At 53.1% G+C, this 20425-nt stretch overlaps 1 protein-coding gene across 8 annotated transcripts in view; it reads left to right on the forward strand.

Annotated features, from left to right (window-relative positions):
- CASZ1 (castor zinc finger 1) overlaps nucleotides 1–20425 on the forward strand; it is a 183593-nt gene that overhangs the window by 125401 nt on the left and 37767 nt on the right. For all 8 annotated transcript variants that reach the window (XM_065650274.1, XM_065650276.1, XM_065650275.1 and 5 more), the window contains one exon: nucleotides 14671–15240. In XM_065650274.1, coding sequence (XP_065506346.1) covers nucleotides 14671–15240 — 570 coding nt within the window. The remainder of the gene's footprint in view (nucleotides 1–14670; nucleotides 15241–20425) is intronic.

Below are 20425 nucleotides of genomic sequence, written 5' to 3' on the forward strand. Positions count from 1 at the left end.
GCCCTACACGAGGCAGTATGTGGTCCCCTCTGTTCTGCGGGGAAAGGCTAACAGCGGAGAGATGCTGATGGAAGCAGCATGGCTTGATTTTGCTGAGAGGCAACAGCAGATGCCTAAAGCCAATTTGAGCTCAGTCTAATTATTCTGACCCACACAAGAGACTTTCCCCTTCTATTGAGAGCTTCTTCCACAGTTCAAGTTTTTCGGTAGCTACGCTGAAACAGATGCTGGCACGCCATAGATAAGAGGGTTCACATCCCATGGGAAAATGGACCTTTGAGCTAGAAAATTCTGCCTTGTTTTGACTGGTCACACTCAAAAGGGGGAACCATTACAGACACCTGAGAGAGGGAAAGGGGCAGAGAGGGAGCCTGGCTCATGCTCTTGGCAGTGGGAGGACAGAGGATCCACAGGCATCCTTGATTTTGGATCGTGACTGTTGACATCTGTATCGCTTTGAGGTAGTGGAGGGTGCCTGTGCAGTGGCTACTGTCCCTGCATCACAGCACTGAAGTCACCTCCAGGTTTGGCTTGGCTATATTTAGCACTCACTATAGACAAGACCATATAGAGTGATATATATGTTCTGAAAACCTTCAACTCCTCCTGACCTCTCTGCTGCTACAGTGAAATCCCCAAAATCCATACAGTCTGTGTGTGAGTGACACAAGACCGGGAGAAGGGGCAGTTTTCCCTGACAGGTTTTGTGGTTCCCCCTCCTCAGGCTGGTCACTGGTCCCCTGGGCAGCACCGTGTTCTCTGCCAGCCGTGGGTGCTGGGACACAGGGACTGAGGGACGAGAGGTGCGAAGAGGGTACGGGGGTGCGGAAGGGGCACAAGAGGTTTGGCAGGAGATGCCAGGGAGGAGGAAGCTTGGATGGTGTTGGGAACTTTAGGAAAGAAGAGGGGAGAGGAAGAGCACGCTGAGGCTGGGAGGGGAAGGGGAACACGGGAGAGCAGGAGGATGAGGGGTGCGAGGAGCACTTGGATGGAAGCAGAGCCTTCCACGGCATCAAGAACTTTCCTCAGGTGCCAGCTCATTGCCAAGAGTCCTGTTCCTCTGTGCGGAGACTCTCCTCTTTGCTGAATTTCTGACCAAAACGGGAGCCTGGGGGACTTGCACTCCGTAAAGCTTTTCGGTGAGGGTGAATGTAGGGTGGAAGGGATGAAATCATGGGCCTCCGGGGGCTGCGTTTTCCCAAGCGGGTGAGCACACAGGGAGCAGGCCAGAACGGTTCACGCTTTCCTCACCCGCTGCTGGGGTTGTGATTGTTATTGATTTGGTTTGCTGTTCTCGGCACTTTGTGTTTTTCCAGCTGAGCATTGGCTGCCCCTTGATTTTTTTTTTTTTTAAATTATTACTTTTCTTTTTTTACCTCTGCTTTAGTTCAAATACCCACAAAGATTGCACGTGGGGCAGGCGTGCGGCTGGGCTGGGCCTGCACCGGGGCTGCGCGCGGCTGGGAGCGTGCAGGGTCTGTGTAAGGTACGAGTAACCTGCAAGCCTGCTGTCAGTGGGGTTAAATTCATAGGTCTGTGCTATCTCTGGAAGTGTGTCATACAGAACGGTGAAGAAATCTACTTCTGTAGAAAAAGCAGTGTCAGAGCTTCATGTTGAAGCAAATAGGAACATGCACAGTGACTTCCCGTGGTTGGGGACGTGTATCTGGCTGGGGGAGCATAAGGTTCGACCTCAAAGATGGAGGACCAGTGGAACTGCCAGCTGGAGAAATAGTTGTGTTTCGTGTCCAGTGTGGTGGTGATGTTCAGACCCCGCTGAGCCCCTTGTGTTGGGCTGTTCTCACCCCAGCCTGGCGAGCTCTGGTCCCTCCTCCGCAGAGCTGTGCCCGGGGCCGGCGGCAGGAGCCGTCCCTTTAGGAATGGCATTTTCCAGGTTCCTGTGTGAGGCTGAACATGTCCCAGCTGCAAAAATAACCAGCCTATATACCCTGTGGAAACAGGAGCAGCAGCAACGCATCCGTCTGGTCTGGGCAGAGCCAGCTTGTAACTAATGCCCCAAAGGGGCATGGAGCGGCTGCGAGCTCCTTGTCAGTGTGCAAAACCCGAGATGGGAGCTTTGGGGAGGGCCGGCGGCTAGAGGCGTGAAGCTCTACAGCGGGCAGAGCAACAGATACCTCTGGGCCTCTTGTAGGACTGGTGGGTTCCAGCAAGGCACTAATATTGACTGGCTGCTCCGGCCCAGCTGCGGGGCGTGCGGGCACTGCCGGGCACCCACGGCCCCAAAAGCAGCACCAGCCCGTTCCCCGGCCCCCCTCCTGCCTCCCCCGTGGCCGGTGGGGTCACTTTGGTTGGCGAGCGCAAGCTGAGCTCAAGGATAGAGCCCCCTGGACGGAGCCAAGGAGCCGCTGTATAAAAAACGCTGAGGTTTTCCTTTTCTGTACAGCGCGTTTCCCTAAATTGCCTTTGACTGTGTGCATCGCTAATGAAAGTTTATGCCCTTGTTAGAAGGACAGGCAGGTCCGTTCCAGTTAGGGCTGGGTCTATCCTTCTGCCAACTGCCCTCCCCAGCACACACACACACACTCTCGCTCGCTCTCCCTGGTGAATAAGTGGAGGCTGTTATAAAAAAAAAAAAAAAAAAAAAAAAAGGAGGGGAAAAAAATTTCCATATTTGTGTAAGTTGCTTTAAAAGCATTTTATCATGTCATAAAAAAAAAAGGAAAGTACTCTCGGAAATTGATCCTGCACACGAGCCCATTGGACAGAAGGACGTCGGGATGTTAATGGCTATTTTGCTCCAGGGTGGCTTATTAAAAAATTTATACATAAATGCTTAAAATTGCATAAATTATTTAAAAAAAAAACATAGTAAGCAATTTGCAATCCCGATCCACTTTTCCTCTTTTTCTTTCCCTCGTCATCCTTTTCTTCCCTTCTTTTTTACAAAAAAAAAAAAAAATCCTAATTCCTTCCCCCTCTTCTCACCCTTGTCCCCTCCCTGTCTGAAAATGTGATGCGTCCAAAATTGTACTTGTATGTGTGTAAAATAAATATAATCTTAAATGTGACCCGTCACTGGCCAGCGGAGCTAGCTATGAGAGGGAAATAAAAAAAAAATATTTAAAAAAAAAAGAGGGGAGAAGAAAAAAGAAAAGAAAGAAAGAAGTTTGGATATGATGAGTGTTTCTCGCAGGCGTGGAATGTCACCCACATATCCTGGAGATTGTACTGGGGAGGTTTATGATGGTTTCCCATTGATTTGTTTCCCCGACGCAGCTGCCGACCTCTATTGAGGGACAAACATAATCAGCACTGACGCAAATTAGATGGTTATTCGTTTTGAAAATTGACAGAAAAACAATAAAAAAGATGAAATGCTCCCAAATCAATAGATATAATGAAATTCAAATAATCCGAGAGATGAGGTCTCCATGGCAACTGATAATGTGGAAAAGAAAACAATTTAATAAAGGACAGACACACTTTGAAAACAGATTGGGCAAAGGGAAGGCGGGGGGGCGCGGGAGCGGGGGGGCCCGTGGGCTGGGGGGCGGTGGGAGGGGGCAGCGGGGGGACCCGGAGCCGCCTGCCTCTCCGGTTGGTTAGCGGTGCCGCGGTGAAGGATCACTGTCCATCCCAAGGACGCTTGCCATAATTAAGAGAGGCTTTCGGTCCAGAAAGTGCAGATTCAGGTTTTAATACACAAAATTATTTCAGGAGCACTGAATCGGAAAGTCGTTTGTTATGACCTTCCTGAGAGGCCTGGAGCAGGGCATGTTGGAGGCGCGGCGGCTGAGCCAGCTGAGTTATGGCATATTTGTGTTTTTATAGTGCGGAGGGGAGGGGGGAAGGGGGGAAGAAGGTTAAACAGTATTTACAGCTCAGTTGTTTTCAGAAAGGAAAGAGAAATAGAGTTCATGAAAAGATGCGAGTGGAAGAGAGAGAGGGAGAGGGAGAGATCCCCTGCCCGGCACACACACTCCGCCGGGACGCCGGCTCCATGCGACACTCACCGATGCTCTTTTTGCCTTAAGGTGTGAGGTGCAGATGGGCTGGGGGCAAAGAGGGGCTCTGGTGGGATGGGGAGTGTGTCTGTCCCTGCTGCCGAGTCTCTGCAGCGTCCGGCTGGGAGCCCACTCTCCTCTCACTCCAAGCTGCAGAATAAACCTCTCCTGGCGTGCGGGCTTGTGCTGCGAGCGTGTGCGAGTGTGAGTGCGCGCAGGGCGCTCGGCGCTCGCACGGGCGGCTGCATGTGCGGCTGCTGCTGGGCTGTGTATCCGTGGGTGCTCCCGGCGTGTGCGGGTCTGAGCAGAGCTGGGTGCATGCGGGTGCGCGCCCCCGGGGAGGTGCAGAGGCTGCGTGTCTGTCTGTGCGTTGCGGATGTAATACTTGTGCGGTCGCAGGTCCGTAGATGTTTGCGTGTGTTAGCGTGTGTTCTGTGTGCGTACCGTTCCGCGAGCACACGCACGGGCATGCGATTGCGTGTGTTTGTGTGCTGGGTCATGTGTGTCTCTGCATGTGATGGTGCACCTGCACGGCCACGTTTTTGTACACGTGTGTGTTCCCACTGATGGGTGTTTGCAATTAGCGATAGTGCTAGCACATGGATGAGCTCATGAGGACAAGAGGGATAAGAAGATGAACCCTAATGACCAGCAGAAAGAGCAGCAAAAGGCAAGACAGAGAATTAGCGCCAGTGTGAGTGCCCACCAGCTCAGCCACTGGGGTTTGTGTCCCATGCCGCTCTGACAGGACTGCTGAGTTAACAAGCTCGGGGATGACCCGCTGCTTTCACACCAGAGCTCGGCTCTCGTCTGGCCACACCGTGAGCTGCTTCCACGCAAACAGGACTGACACGCGTTTCTCTTAACTATGTTGCACAGCATTTGCAGGTGTCTGGTATCTCCGAGGCTGAAGCGCCCCTGAGCTCCCCGTGCTGCGTGCGATGGGTGCCTGCTCTGTGGGTTCACAAAGGACTCCCAGCCCCACTTGGGGGTCATGGAAACCTTTAAGGGATCTGAGTGCCCCTTTGCATGCCAAGCCCAGAGCACGTTACCTGCTCGCATTCAGCTCAGACAGCGACTGGGGACTGTGGGGAGGACGTAACACAAGCAGGGAGACCAAGGTGCTCCAGTTTGCTCTCTGCCATGCAGCTCTTGCTGAGGTCTCACCTCCTGCGGGCTAACACACTGATTTCCTTTGCAGGACTAGAAAGACCACAATAATGAACTTTTTCTGGCCCTGTGTTTCTTAGTGATGCAACAAGCATTCATGCTCCCAACTCCCATTTATGCTCCTGACTTCCCACTGCAATTAATTTGGAGTCCGCGTTCTTTGTTGGGTCTGAGCTTAATAGCGCTGAAAGGGATTGCCACTCGCTCTTAAGCTGCCTAACAACTACCAACAGGGTTTGGAGGGACCCTTTTTGAGGAGGTGGTTCACTTAACCCCTCCCCTTGATTAGGAATGACTCTGAGCCCAGCCTGAAGCCAGGGAGCTGCTCTCCACTGACTTGGGTCACGGTGGGTTTGGATTCTGTGTGAAGTAACTCATTAAAGACAGTCACCAAGAGGGACTGATGAAACTTTGAGCAATTCCCTTCTGAATCTGCATCCTTTAAGAGATCTGTTTTCTTTCCCAGGTCCTTTCTATTCCCCCAGCATCAGCTGCTTGCAGCTAAGTCTGGTTCCCTCCCTACCACCTCCATGTTCCCCTGCACCCCCTGCCCTGCCTCTTTTGGCATTTACAAAGGGGTCTGTGCAGTGGTTCGAAGGGGCTCACATCTTGATCTTTTCTTTGTTCATTGGGAGCTGACTCTGGTACGGGCTGGCCAGCGCTGCTCCAGAGGCTTCCCCAGCCCTCTGTGCTCTCCATGATCCCTTCCCTCCCTCCGTGTCCACCGTGTCCTCCCGGCACATGTGGAGAGGTGAAGTTAGGCACCGTGTTTGCATTTAGTTGCCCTGACAACATGTCTGGCTTCATAGGGAGTATTCCAAGGGCCACTGGGACCTGACGGTGACGAGCTATTACTCTTCACTCTACCTTTTGCATCTTTCCCCTTGGTTTTCTTCACAACCTGTGGGGAGATTGATGGCGGGATTGCGATGTAGATGTTAGCAGTTCTGCTTGATTTATAGAGTTACTTAGGCTGAGTGAGGCCACTTAGGCTCTTCTGGATAGTAAACCTTTTAACTGGACTAAAAAATTAATAATAAATTAATAAATAAGGCAAGGAGGAGAAACTGGATCAGAAAAGCTGATCCTCTTGGCTTTATGTTATCTGAAAGAAAGCCTCTGAAGGCAGAAGGCTCCCAGGGAGCAGCTTCTCAGCCTGGGGAGCAGCGAGACCCTGCTCGCTGTGTTAGGCTGGAGCTCTGAGACCAGCTTTTCATGGGACCAAGAGGAGGAAACTGTCAAAGATCCTGCATTGACAGATGAACTAGAAAGTTGGCTGCAGAACACAAGGGACTTTTGAGCTTCAAACTGTCCTGAATCCGTGCTTTTCCTCTGCTGTTACTTGAACTGTAGTAGCACCTAAAATTGGCAAACAAGATACTGGGCTCACTAAGCTAGGCAAGAAATCGTTGCCCAGATGGCTGACCATCTGAAGAGACCCAGCAGGCAAGGGCAGAAGAGTGAGTCTGCATGATGTTACCTGCCCAAAGAGAAGGAGCAGGTCGGTAGCAGAGCAGAGAGCAGAACCAGAGTTCCTGACTCCCGTTACTTGCTTTTTCCCCCTCTTCTTTCCACTTTGCTCCTTCTGTTAATGCTGGAGGTCCCCTGTGTTAGTTGTATGCAGAAAGCGGGGCTTATTTCTTGTCCTTTGGAGGTTCAGGGTGCCTGAGTGCAGAGCAGGGCGAAGGGAAGGGGCAGAGCAAGGAGCTTTGCCTCGGCACTCGGGGGGAGCAGCAGAGCCTCGGCGGCTCTCAGAGTAAGGAGGCTGGGGATAGACAACATCAAAGCACATTTAGGATCATTTTTGAGATCTGCTCAGGAAAAGGTTCAGACGTGCGTTACTAAAGAGCTGTGGAGAAGGATTAGTCCCTTCCTTGCTCACAGTCGAAGCACTTTCCCCACCAGCTGTGCCAAACGCCTGTGAAGAGCCGGTGGAGCGGCAGCAGGGCCGGTCAGCGGCAGGTGAGACGGCAGCGCTGCAGAGGACACCGGCGCCGTGCAAGGTGGTGGAGGCTGTCACAGCTCAGCCGCGCGGGGGAGAAGGTCCCTGAGTGGGTGAGGACGGGGTCCACGCTGGCCGGGGTGGGCAGTGCAGGTCTCTGCGGGGGGAGAGGCCGATGCGGCAGGCGCAGAGCTCAGCGTTAGCAGGTGTCCGTGCTGCTCCGCTGCCTGCAGCTGGGGACTCTGCGGAGGACTCTGGAGGACTTCGAGCTGCAGCCCATTGCACCATTGCAGCAGGAGCGGCTGTGCCTGGGCTGTGCTTGGGCCAGCTCACTCCTAGTGTGAGGTCTGTGCTGCCTTTCTCTCCCTGGCCAGTGATATATGGCATAAATTAGGCCTCTGAAGGGGGATACTGCATCCTTAAGAAGAAATATGTCCTCATTTTTCTTAAACACCGTTTGCACTGAGTGAAATGTTTAGAAGGGACGCTGAGGGATAACTTTATTTCTTACTAGGGAGTTCAGAGCCGTTCAGTTAAACCCATAAAACACTGGGAGTAGGGAAGCTGACAGCCTGCCCGTGCATTAGAAAAGCCATTACTCATCTAGGGGAAATTCACCCCATGCTGGAGCCTCACGTTACCAATGGGGTGGTCCAGGGGAGGACACAGGATCATCTCCCTTGGCCATCTATGGGGTCAGTAGGATGCTCAGAGGTGGAGAAGACTCAGTAACAATCCAGCACAGTGACAGAATGCTGATACAGAGATCTCGAAGCGCTGAGTAAATACAGCTGGGTTCAGCTGGGTGCGTAATCATCCTCATTCCTCCTCCTCTGCATGGGGAAACTAAGGCACAGAAAGCCAAGGAGGCTGACAGTTACACTGTGATTGGAAACCAGGCTGTAGGCCAGCACTCCTGGCTTTTAACCCCCAGCTTAAATCACTAAAAGCAAATTCCCTTCCAGAGCAAGGAGTGAAAGTCAGGAGCCCTGACCCCCTGCTCTGTTTCTGCTGCAGAGGTGGAGACGGGAGCCCCGGTTCCACCGTCGTTGCTCTGACCTTCAGCCATTTCTTCCCAATGGGATTTAGAAAATCCGCTGGGAGGCGAAGGCAAGGTCTCGTAGGTGGTAGTAATGGGAATTCCTGTCTCGTTTGATGGCTGGTGGTGCGGTGGGAAGCATTACAGGTGTGGCTGGGTGGGCTTCTGCTCTGGCACAGGCACCATGAGGCTGTCGCTGTCCCCCCCAGCGGCTGGTTGTCGCAGGGGACAGGGCCACCGGTGCCCAGCATCGTGCCAGACAAGGCATCGGTCACCGCCAGGGTGGTGACTTTCTATTTGGTATTTTATTTTGGAGGCTTGACACCAAAAGATTTAATATTTGTTTGAAATGAGAAACAGTTCTCAAATGAATTTGGAGAGCCTGGGAATTAATGTCAGCCCCCCCCTCCCCTCCCCTCCCTAAACACCCCTTCTCCCCGTCAGCTCAGCCCCCCCCTTTCAATTTCTGAAGCCTGCTGATTTGAATATTTATAAATATCAGTAAATTATTTATTGTAGCAATCTGCTGTGCCATTTCACCAATCGCCGTTAACACTTTAGGGCTCGCTCTTCAGGAGGACGCGACTGGAGAAAACGGGCACCTGGGGGCTGGGAGTGCGTTCGGGGGGGCCTGCATGTCTGGGCAAAGCCTCTTCATGCAGTACAAGAAGAGTTGGGGCTGTCTGCAGGAGACGATGAGGACTCTCTGTGCCCAGGACGAGGGGACACTGCAGGGGGACACTGGGGGAGGACATGGCTGGAAAGGAGGGTTGCCTGGCGTGCGGTGCCGTTTGCTGCAGCACCCTTGCAGGCTTTGCCCTGCGGTGCAGGGACCTCGCTCAGGCTTAGAGCTCGGCATTAGCCCTCTGTGCTTGTAGCTTCTGTTCCCTGAAGGAGGAAAATTCCTCTCAGCTTCTCCTGTCCCATTCCCTCCCTTCGTAATAACACTTCTGCAGTGAGAATGCACACCATTCCGAGAAGATGTGGCTATTTTCTGTTTGGGGAAAGGGATGCTCCCCATGTTCATGAGCTGTTTTCCTGGAGAAACCCCAGCAGCAGTACCAGAGAAGCCAAATGGGAAGCAAGAGCAGCCCAGCTGGCCAGCAATCCCAGTTCAGGGCACCAGCATCTCCAGAGCCCCATTGCTCCCCATCCTCTCAGGGGTTCACTGCCCCGTGCTGGTTTCTGTATGCTGAGGAGAGGGAAGCAGGACAGGCTCACTGGAGGGAACTGGTACTGGTCTCTGCACCTTTGGGCCAGGGTCGAACCAGGCTCCAGGAGCTGGAAATGAGGAGAAAAGTGGCCTCTCGTGCAGCTGGAGATGCCAGTGTGGCAGGCAGGAGGTCGGGCAGTGCTGAATGCAGGCTGTGCTCTGACAAGTGCTGGCCACGGGGACCAGAGCAGAGTCCCCAGCTTTTCCTCCGCGGTTTATGGGCGGGCTGTGCAGGGAGAGCCCTTGCGGCCCTGGGAAAGCAGGGAGTGTAACTGGCAATGCTGCCGTAAGGACACCCTGGCTACTGGCTTCGTCTCTCCTCCCACGTCTTTGATTCTCCTTCTCCTCCGTGCCCGGCGCTGAGCTGGAGCCTGTCAGATCCAACGCTCGCACCCAGGGCTTTCCCCGGCTTCACGCAGACGTGCACGGGTGGGATCCATGCTCGCAGGGCAGAGGAGGTTGTTAAAGAGCCTTTGTGAACTCCCCAAGGTCAGCCAGAAGAGACAGCATCCACTAATCCAAGGTCATTTCCTGGGCTAAAAGCAATAAAATGTTTTATTGATAAACTGAAGAGGGGAAAATATACACACTAAATCCACTCTCACGCGTTGTGGGCCACGGCTGGGCTCTTGCTGCCTTTGCCCTGGCCCTGCCTGAGATAATGCACAAGTCATCGTGCTGGAGGGGAAATGTTTTCTGGAAGAGGCTGAGTGTTTGGCTGCTTTCCCTGCCTCCTCGGGGCGTGTGGCTGGGCACTGCCGGGGCATTGCTCCGGGGAAGCGTGTTCCCAGCGCCCCAGCGGCCTTGTGCTGCGAAGGTTTGGCTCCGTCTTAGGGACACCAGCTCACACGTGAAGCATCCTCGCCCTCACCCCAGCAAGCCGTGCTGCCCTTTTGCTCGGGGCTCCTGGGCAGGCTGGAGTCTCTCCAGTCAACCTTGCGCCACAGTGGTTAAAAAAAGAAAAGGCCTGTGCAGCATGTCGGTCCTCCTTCCCTCCCCCTCCCCGCCCCAAATAATGCTGTTAATAATTAATCGAATGAGAGCTTGCAGCTCCTGGAAAGCTGGCACTGGGACCTCCCTCCTGAACGGAGCTGCTCAGCTGGGCTTAAAACTCTTCAGTAGGAATACGAAAGCTCCATCTGTTCAACGTACCCGTCCCTCTGAAGTGACAGCGTGCTGTCCCTCCCCAGCCAGCACCCCTGTCCCCGCAGCACAGGCCTCCTGCCCCCTCCGCCCCTGCCCAGCCGGCGGGGTCCCCCTGCGCCCCCAGCTCTCCTCACACCGGTCAGCCCAGACTGTACAGCCAGGGCTCCTGCTCCAGCCATGCCAGCTGCTTCACCCAGCTCCCCCTCACCCCTTTTTCACAGCCGGGTCCCTTTCTCCCCTCTACCAGGGTGCGTTTCTCTGTTGGCCCCAAGCCAAGCCGAAGCCAGACTTCAGCTCTCTTTCCGTTTCCCTGAAATCCCAGACTTTCCCATTGCAGCCTGGTTCGCCTCTCAGCTGGGATGCCCTATTTCTGTCCGCACTGCAAAGCCCTTCGCTCCCGCAGACGCTGTGCCCCTTGTAGCCCCTCTTGTCCCTCGGAGGTGGCAGAGCTGAGCTGCGCCCACCTTGGCAGCACCAAACTGTGGAGTTCAGGGGTGAGAAGCTGCTGCTTCGGGGACTGTGTGGAGGGACAGAGCCCAGGGCTGCACGCAGCGGGACTGGAGGACAGTGGCAGCAACCTGGTCTTGTCAGCAGCAAGTTCAAGGGGTGACAAGGCAGCAAAATGGCGTGGTGGGTTTCGTCCTTCTTGCAAGGCCTGGTTGTGGCAAGCTGTACTTTTCCTTCGAAGGGAGGTTTGCTCTCAAGATGCCACGGGGCTCGGTGCAGAGCGGAGGGAGCCGGTGTCTCCTCGCAGGGTGTGGAGAGGGGGCAAGCGGAGTAAACTCCCGGTGGCATTGTTTTCAGAGGAAGTGTTCAGTGTAAATAGAGCATGTGGGAGAGTTTGTCTTGGGCAGAGATGAAAAGTCCGTGTGACAAGCTCAGGTTATAAACGGCTTCCTCAGATTGATGTGAAATCAAAACATTTCTATTTAGACGAAGAAAATGAAGGGGGATGTTTACTTAGCATGGAATCTTTAAACAGTGTGATGGAGATGCAGGGTGATTTGGGGTGGGGAGCTCGGCCTGGGGGCAGGGAGCCTCTGCCTGGCTTTGGGGGTCCCTCCCTGCCTGGTGATCCTGACTTGGGGCAGGTACGAGTGTCCCTCGCTTAGCAGCTCAATTCCTCTCCCTCTGCTGAGTGAACAAAACGCAGATGCTCTGGTCCCCTGCGATCTGCTGCCCACCTTCAGTGCTTCTTTGTGAGAAGGGTGCCCTTCAACTTTCGAAGCTGACAGCCTGAAAAGGGGGAATGGAAATGTTGATATAGGTAATGCCCAATCCCTTCCATAGACAAGGAAATAAGTTAATGGAAAGATAAAACGATGTGTCTTGTGCAGAGTTGATTGCAAGGCTGGCAGAAGAAACGAGGAGTTCAGATTTCTTGCGGCCATACGTGCACAGGATGGAGATACAGAAGAGTCCTGGTGCTACAGGGCAGATCCCATCTCAGGAAGGTCTCTGGGAGGGTTAGGTTTATAGATCAGGGAAAAGGTACGTGTTCAGAACTTGCTTTATTTTTAGCTTAAACTTTAGGAAAAGATTTTCAAAATGTTAAAGAGCAGCATAGCTGTGCTCAAGAAAATCCCAAACACAAGGAGAAGGGACAGGAAAGATGCAGAGGGGAAGGGCAGGAGCTGGGGGGCAGAAGCTTGGGGGGCAGAAGGGCAAAGCCGGGGGGTGTGAGATGGAAGGGGGCAGGAACAGGAGTGCAAGACAAGTTGCAGGCTCCCTGGATGGAGCTGCTGCGCGCGCGGCAAGTGCAGCCTCGGAACGTCTGTTCCTCTCTTCCTTTGAATAAATATTTATATATTCATTTGCCGGCTGGTGCACGCACTTGGCTGTTCACCTCCAGACCAGAATAATGGGACCTGCCCTCACTGCAGAAAGGGAGGAGGCCAGCGGGGGTTTGGGCTGCCGCGTGTCTGCCTCCCAGTTATCTCCAGCTGCGAGCCGTGCTGATCTCACCGGTTCAGCAGGGCTGGGGATCGTGAGAACGCGGACGGGGAATGACCAGGAACGACCAGGCGGCGTTGGGGAGAGCGGCGCGGGTGATTCAGCGCTGACTCAGTGCCCCAGCCCCGGGCAGGTCCCGCACGGAGGCACCGTCCCAAGCACCTGCAGCCGTCGGGGCTGGCCCTGCGCCGAGCCAGAGCCGTAGGTGTCCTGGCCAGGCTCCAGTTGGAGCTCACGGCAGCCTCCCGAGATTCCCTCTCTGGTACCAGTTGCGCATAGGATCGGCCTTCACTTTCTGCCCTAAATAGAGTGGGAATGTGACAGGAAGGGAAGGTGCCAGCACACGGAGACTTTTGCAGCTTCATGGGTGTCTGTGCCCATCTGTATGCGCGAGGACTGTGCGTGTGTGGTGGGGGAACGTGTGAAAGGGAGATGCGTGGGGAAGCGTACAGGAATGTATTTTGGGGAGACGGGTCTTTTTAACCCGTATGTGTGTGACTACGTTTACGGAGCGTGCCAGCGCATACACACGGCTTCTGAGCAGCTCCAATTCCTAGATAGGGAGGTACATGTTTGGGGGCAATGTGTGCTTTCCCCTCACGAAAGTGTGATTCCACTGAGGTGTTAGTGCCAGGGGGGCACGCGTTTGGAAAGTGGAGGGGTACATTTTGCCTCCATTTGTGTGTGGGGCTGATATATTTGTCATGGGGTTATTTTTCTTGCAGTCCTCGACAGGGAAGTGTGTCTGAAGCTGTCAGGAGTTTAAGCTAAGCAGCCACTCTCTGGCTCTCGGACAGCAGGTCTAAAGTTTCAGTCTGTTTGTATTGGGCTGTCATGTTACAGGATTAGGGGCTGTCACGATGGCTTCTGGATGCATTGTAGGGGGTCTGATTAATCTCACCGTGCTTCTGTGGAGCAGCACCTCTGTGCTGGTGACAGGGAGCTGTGGGCTGAGCTGCCACCAGGGAGGAACCGTCCTCACCATTTGAGGTCTGGAGACGGTTTCAGTTTGCTCTCCATGTGACGGGCCCCTGTGCAACACGACATAAAGTCCAAGAGCACATTTTGGAGGGACCTCCAGTGATGTCCCCACAGTAACTGCGGTGGCATGTGTCTGGCAGCTGTTGTACTGGGTTATTTTCCGGAGCGCTGGGGCACAGAGCAGGGTCTCTGGGGGAAGAGCCAGGCTGGGGGCAGGTTTCTTGCCTTGGGACCTGTAAACCTTCTTAGTCTGGATGTCTCTCGAGAGGTATCATAAATAAAGAGGGAAATAAGACAATGCAGCTGCTTTAGAATATTTTTTTTTGTTTTATTTGTGATTTAATCTTGTTAATTTTTGGTGCAATAATTATGCAAGTGACTCTGATAGGGACTGTTTAGTTGAAGATTCTCTGTGACCTTGAAGTTAAGACCTTACCTTCTTCGTTTCTCCCCCCACTTTCTCTTACCCCTCCTTTGCTAGCTGTCACATATGAATAAACTACATTAAAATAACAAACCCACACTAATTAGTTGATTGTGCTGGGAAGTGTGAGAGCAGAATTTCCTGTGTGTGCATGAGAGCGAGCGATCAAGCAGGCACAGGGGCCTGATCAACCGATACCAACCCACGGCGATTTTCTCCCATACGACTGCCACACACCAGTCCAGAGCTCCCATCCCGTACTGGTTTGTTCTGGTGCATACTGGTTCTCTTCTCTGAGTCTATGCGTAAACCCCATCCAGTGAGTTCCTCACCGTCTCTAGGGTTAGATTTGGGAAGCTGTTCTCCCTGCTACAGATGCTTGGGTGCAGTTACTGGTGTGGTTTTGGCAGCCAACGCCTCTGGGATGGAGCTGGGGAGCTAAAAGCAGGCGGTGCTGCAGCCTGAAGGAGGGAGCAGGTCAGGCTTTAACAGACTTCGTGTCCCGCCTGAGCCAGGAGCAAAGGCTGGTCCGTACCTTCACCTGCCCGAGACGCTTGGGAGCTTTTGAGCCCCGTTCAGTCCCAGCATGAGCACTGGCCTCTTTCTGGAGGCCAGCGGCATCCTTTGGTACCAGCAGGTTCAGAAGGTGCCTCTCACCAGGCTCTCCTGATGGGGTGTCCACTGGGAGCTTAAAAACATGGCAGTCCCACCTTGCAAAGGATGACACTGGCCATGCCCAAAGACCCCTTGGGTTGGGACCAGCTATTTGCTGCTTGGGTTCATGTTGTCTGATCCCACTAATGCCCTTCCTTGCTTCTTTCCCCTCTCTTTTTGCAGCTGAAAGAACTATATGCACTGACGCAACCTCAGGAAAACCCACAATGGCTGCCAAGCGCAAAGGCGGCCTGAAGCTAAATGCAATCTGTGCCAAGCTGAGCCGTCAGGTCGTCTTCGACCACGGGGGAGCCGAACAGGTGCGAGCGGACAAGGGGCCGCAGCGGGACGGCAGCAACAAGGACCTGCCTCAGCCTGGGACCAAGGAGCTGGGGACAGAGTTTTCAGATGGACTCAGCCACGTGCAGAAGATCGAGGAGGACAAAAGGAGGGAGGTGATTGAGAAGTGGGTGAACGGGGAATACAACGAGGAGCCCTTGCTGGGGCGAGTGGAGGGCAAGGAATGTAAGGGTGCTGAGAGCGCGGAGGTGCCCCCCGAAGGGGTTTACATGGTGCAGCCCAAGGGCTGCAGCGATGAGGAAGATAACGGGGACGAGGCGGACGCTCTGAGGGGCTCGCAGGATGGCAGCTTCTTGGACGACAGGGATTCGGACGGGACGGCCTCGAAGGATGACGCCTACCGGTCCTCCAGCGGCGAGACAGGCTCCAAGCTGGGGGGAGGAACCACCTCAGGTAAGGTCTCCGTCCCCTCCGCCTCCCTGCACGGTGGCATTTTCTGTGGGACAGACAAAGCTGTCGCAGCGTGCCCGTGCCAGCCGCTGTCTGCGCCTGGCAGATGAGGAGGGCGAAAGGCCCAGTCCCCTCGCAGAGGCCTGCCTGGCCGCTGGGCGTTTTGCTCTTGCCACCACGCTGGGTTTGCCTCTGCTTCAGCCTCCCCTTCCCCAGAGGGCTGTGTGAGGGTGGAAGCGGCTGGATGGCTCTTTCCGGCCCGTAGATCCCTTGGTAGAATAGATCTGCCCACTCAGGCTCCTTCACGCCATTCAGATAGAGATACCAGTGGTGTGTGTTGGTTTCCTGGTCATGTATTTATGCACGGGGCGGGGGAAAAAAAAAAGCAGAGAGCGCCCTTGTGCATTGTGCAGCATATTCACACGCATGCAGTGCATTGTATTGCAGGCAGGGCTGTGTAAAGACGCTCATGCCCACACTGGGCCCCTCACAGCGCGGCCCGGAGCGCGGGGCCGCCCCTGCCCCTTCCCCTTGGGGCTCCCGGGCCGGGCGGGCGGCGGCAGCACGCGCGGCACGCGGCGCCGCCATCTTGTGAGGCGCCGTTTGCTGAGGCGGCCGCCCCGCCCCGGTGGCCCGGAGAAGCTTCTGGAAGCAGCGGCGGGAGGCAGGCGGTAGGTTTTTCTGGGGGAAGGGGCGGTGGGGAGGCCGAGCCGTGCCGGGGAGAGCCCGGGGTGGCGGCACGGCCCGTCAGGGGCCCCGGGCGCCGCTCTCTGGAGCTGGGAGCCGGGGCTGCCCGTCCTCGGCGCTTCTCCCCGGCTGGCCCGCCCGGGCAGCTGCCCCTTCCTGCCGTCACATACGGGCCCGTAGCAGAGCTGTCCCCGCACCGAGTTTGGGCTCCAGCTGCTCAGTCTGCCGGTTCCAAACCTCTGTGTCCCCCTCCGCTTCTGCCTGGGATGCCAGAAGGTGTTTTTCCCCCCAGGCTGCCTGCGCCTTTCTTATTTTCAGATAGTTTCTGCCTTTACTTTCGTGGTTTATTCAAAAGCTGAATTCAGCAAGAGAGATTGGGGAAAGCTTCCAGCTCAATTTCTTTCTCATTTCTGATACCGAAGTTCACCCCAGATAGATTTTGGGGGGTGTACGAGTGCTAAACCTTGGTAAAAGCTTAGGGTAAATTGAATTCTCTCCATTAGGGCAAAGCTGCTCCCTCCCCCAATTTGTCACTCAGCTGGATTGGTTCTGTAATTGAAAGATCTCCCCCTAATCTGCTCCACCTGCACGCACCCCTCCCCTGATCTCAGCACTTTGTGAATCCATCAAACTTTCCTCCTTTTGTGTGCGCGCGTGTTTTCCTCCTCCTGTTAATAATGCAGCTGAAACTCATCTCCGTCTGTCCGTTCCCCTTCTGGAGAGGCACATTCTCTAGTCTTCACGAGTTCAGTGGCAGCGCACATAATTATGCATATAAGATATAAACAGAGCTGTTTAATTATCCTTCGCCACATCAGTGACAGAGTAATTAACAAACATTGCAAGATCAATGAGGAAAAGTGTGACCTTCAGTTTCCTTTGATAGGAAAGCCCTTGTCGTTCCCAGACACAAGGTGATTGTGCCTGGACTCCGTTTTTAGTTTGTTTTAATTCCCTCCCTCCCTTTGCAGCTTTTATTTGCTATGAAAACTAAAAGGTGGGGAACTTAAATGTAAAAAATATGTTCCCAAACTGGGGATAATGAAAAATAACTGAGGTTTCTCAATGGAGGAGTCCTCAGTGAAATGCATTTGTAGGGCTGTATTGTCAAAGGACTAGGCAAAAATGTATAGCATTCATGGGGGGCTGAAGACTCATTTATGCTTAAGGCAGATAATGGCACATGGGGGTCCTGTTCACAAAAATCCCACCCCGTATTTGACTTGCAAACAGAGATGCTGCCAGGTCTTGAGTGTCTCTTTCGAGATCTGTGTTGTAAATGTCGTTGCAACATTTCCCTGGAAAGCACAAACTGAAACATCCCTTGCTTTGGAAAGGACGAAGTTCTTTTCCTTTTCTGTCAGTGTTCCAGAAAATGGATTTTAAGCTGTTCATCACTGAGTCCTGTCAGACCTGGTGCTACTGGATGCAAGTTAAGTTTATTCCAGTGAGATTTGGAACTGCCTATACAAAAAAGGAGGGTTTTTTTCCGTGTGAGTTGGGGGTAGCAGGAGGCAGTCAGATGAAAGGAGAGGAATACAGCTCTGCCCTCCCAGTCCGTGTGGCTTTTGGGGGAGTGATTGCAGGAACCTGCTTTTGAAGGTTCTGAGGACATGGAGGAGACAGAGCTGGCTGTGCTCAGCAGCATTTGAAATTGAGAAGTGTTCAGGAGTCGCGGAGCTGCCGTCCGTCAGGAGATGGGTGTCAGAAGCTGATCTGGACACACAGATATGTTTCTTCATTCATTCCTGCACCCTCTCCTGCGCACTGACCGACCCACACTTCTCTACACACATTTATATATAGCATTTAGATTTCCCAGTAGAGTCTCGGACAGAGATCCCTTTCCGCAATCTCTCACTGACACACACGTACCCGGGGATATTTTCCTTTACAGTCCCATGTTCTTTACTCTGCCTGTTAACTGTAGCGGGGTAGTAACCAGGAGCTTTCCCTGTACAAGCTTTCTCAAAGTTCTCGTTTCTTTTCGTAGCCTGTTTGCTACATCTCTTAGAAAGGGAATATTGACCCTGTTTTCAACAAGGGGGGTTTCTCTTCATAATTTCCCGGGGAAACTCCACTTGGGAGAACATGCATGATGAGTGCCGGGTTCTTGCTCATTGTCCTATAGCCCCCAAGTCGACATGTGTTCCCTCCCAAGCAGAATAAAGGACAGAGCCCTGGCTGGGATGTCCCATCCCCCAGTATCAGACCTTGCACTCCATTTGGGCTGTTTTGCTTTTCCTTCCATATATAGTGTGCTGCTGCAGGCTATTTTTAGCCCCTTTTTTGCTAGCTTCGGATCCTTTGTGATACGATAGCTGCTCTGAGACAGACAGATCTCTGCTCTTTGGCAATGCCCACAAATGGAGAGCAGTGGCAAGGGGAGAGGGAGCCCTTTTATTATCACATAGAAAAGGAGAGAAAAATGTGGTACAGGGGAGGGGAATGAAGACCCAGGGACAATGCCCCTTGTGCCTTCCAGGGCTGTGCGCTTTTCACAGGGATTTGTTTTCCAGCCACTGTCCTGCTTCACTTTTGTCTTCTTGAGGGTATGGGGAGGGTTTTCCCTTCTTCTGGTTAGGTGCCTGTGCAAATAAATGTTGTCTTGGCTTTGGGGGCTTTGTTGGTGGAAAAGCAGAATACAAGGTGTTTGGGGGGAGGTGGGGGGATTAAACCCAGGCTAGTGAAACCTGAACTCAAGATCAGACTTTGCAAAGCTCACAGAAAGGTCTGAAAACTCCCCCTTTCCTATGGTCTTGGGTTTTGCATCTCATTGTTTGCACCAATTGACGTCTAGCCACATGGGTACCAAAGGTGCTTTCCAAGACCAGGTGTGCAGATGAGAGGCGTTTAAAAAGGAGCTCGTCTCCTACAACATTTCGTTTTCTCTGGTGTTAAAATACTGGGTTTTCTTGAATTTCTTATCTGGATTTGTGATGGCTGTGAGGCCTGAGCCAAGCTGGAATTTGTAAAACTGATTTGAGATGTGGGATTGAAAAAGGGGGTCTCCCCTCTTATTTGTGTGCTGCCAGGTTAGGATAAAGAAGGAAGGGGGTTGGCTGGATTTCAGGGCAGCTGTTAAAGCTAGTAAAAATCACACTTAATAGTTTAATTTCCTATCAGATCCTCTCTGTGGTATTCTTTCTCCCCTTGCAGTTTGGCACAAGCTGGCTGGAGTTTTTCTATGTAGTGCTTGGAGGTCAGGGCATTGTGAAGGAGGCTAGGGTTTTACAGGTCCAAAAAGAGAGGAAAAGCAAAACAGGGAAAGCAGATTTAACAGAAAGAGGGAAATGTTAGACCCAGTAGGTTTTCATGGGTTTAATCGCTTCAGTTGGGTCATACGGTTACACTGAAATGAAGGTAGAGAAGAGGGAAAAAGAGGTAGAAAGGAGAGCTGCTTTAAAACAAGATGAAATTATTTAATACGTCTATGTGTGAAAGATAAAGTTGATGGCTTTGATAGGGTGTTGGAGGGGCCACAGGAGTGGGCCAAGTGAGGAAGCACAGATGAAATGATCCTGCCTCTGGGGACAGAGCAATATAGCCTTTCCTTGTGATTTCCTTCTGACAAGTCTTGTTATTGGACACCGTGGGGCATGACTGTGCGTTTAATGTCCTTTAAGACTAATACTGACCCATGGTGGGGTGTGAGGACAAAAAGCTACAACCTGAGCCAGACACCACATTGTCTTTAGCACGTACCATGTACACAGGCAACTAGTGCAGCAGCACTTGTGCTACATGAACACAGCTCTACTGGGCAGTGTTGAAACAGGAATATGACTGTCACGGTCTTGCCCATGTTAGTGCCTGTTGCAGGCAGTCTGTTCCATACAGTCCTGTGGAAGCTGATGGCTCTTACACTTGACTTTGCTCATTGATGGGGTCTTGTGTGTGCAGAAATGCTCTCATGTATGCGCATAGCTGTGCATATGGCATCATTGGCTGTCAGATCCCCCAAATCCTAGAGGTCCACTTTCAGGCTTTGGATCTGTTGACCCATGGCCTTGTTTTGCTGCCTTCCTTTTCCACTGTGTTTCAAGGCAGTGCTGATTTGGTTTGAGCTGGACCCAGTGCCCAGAACCTCCATTCTGCTGCCAGTGTACCTGCCTGTGCTGGCTCCCTGTGAACGAGCGTGCTTGCCCACGAGAGCTGGAGTGATTGGAAAAGATGACGAGGGAGGTTTGAAGGAATCCTGCACACCGTAAATCTTTACTCTGCAGGAGAAAGCAAGAGGGAGAGGAGGAGGAGCGCTGTGTCAGACTGAAGCCTAAATGAGTCCAAGCTGGCACGTCAGAGCAATCTTTATTTCCTCCTTTACACTGATATTGGGTGACCTCCAGATGTGTGTTCTTCCCCTCCTGGTGGCCTGTGAAACTGCCTGAGGGAGGAGAGGGAGAGACCCAAGGAAGGACAGTTTGTGCTTATTCTTCCTCCTCGTGGTCATGCTCAGGTAGACGAAGCCCTTCCTGCCCCTTCCCCAACCCGCACTGCAGAG

This window comes from Caloenas nicobarica, chromosome 22 (genome assembly GCF_036013445.1).
Source record: "Caloenas nicobarica isolate bCalNic1 chromosome 22, bCalNic1.hap1, whole genome shotgun sequence".
Taxonomy (NCBI): Eukaryota; Metazoa; Chordata; class Aves; order Columbiformes; family Columbidae; genus Caloenas; species Caloenas nicobarica.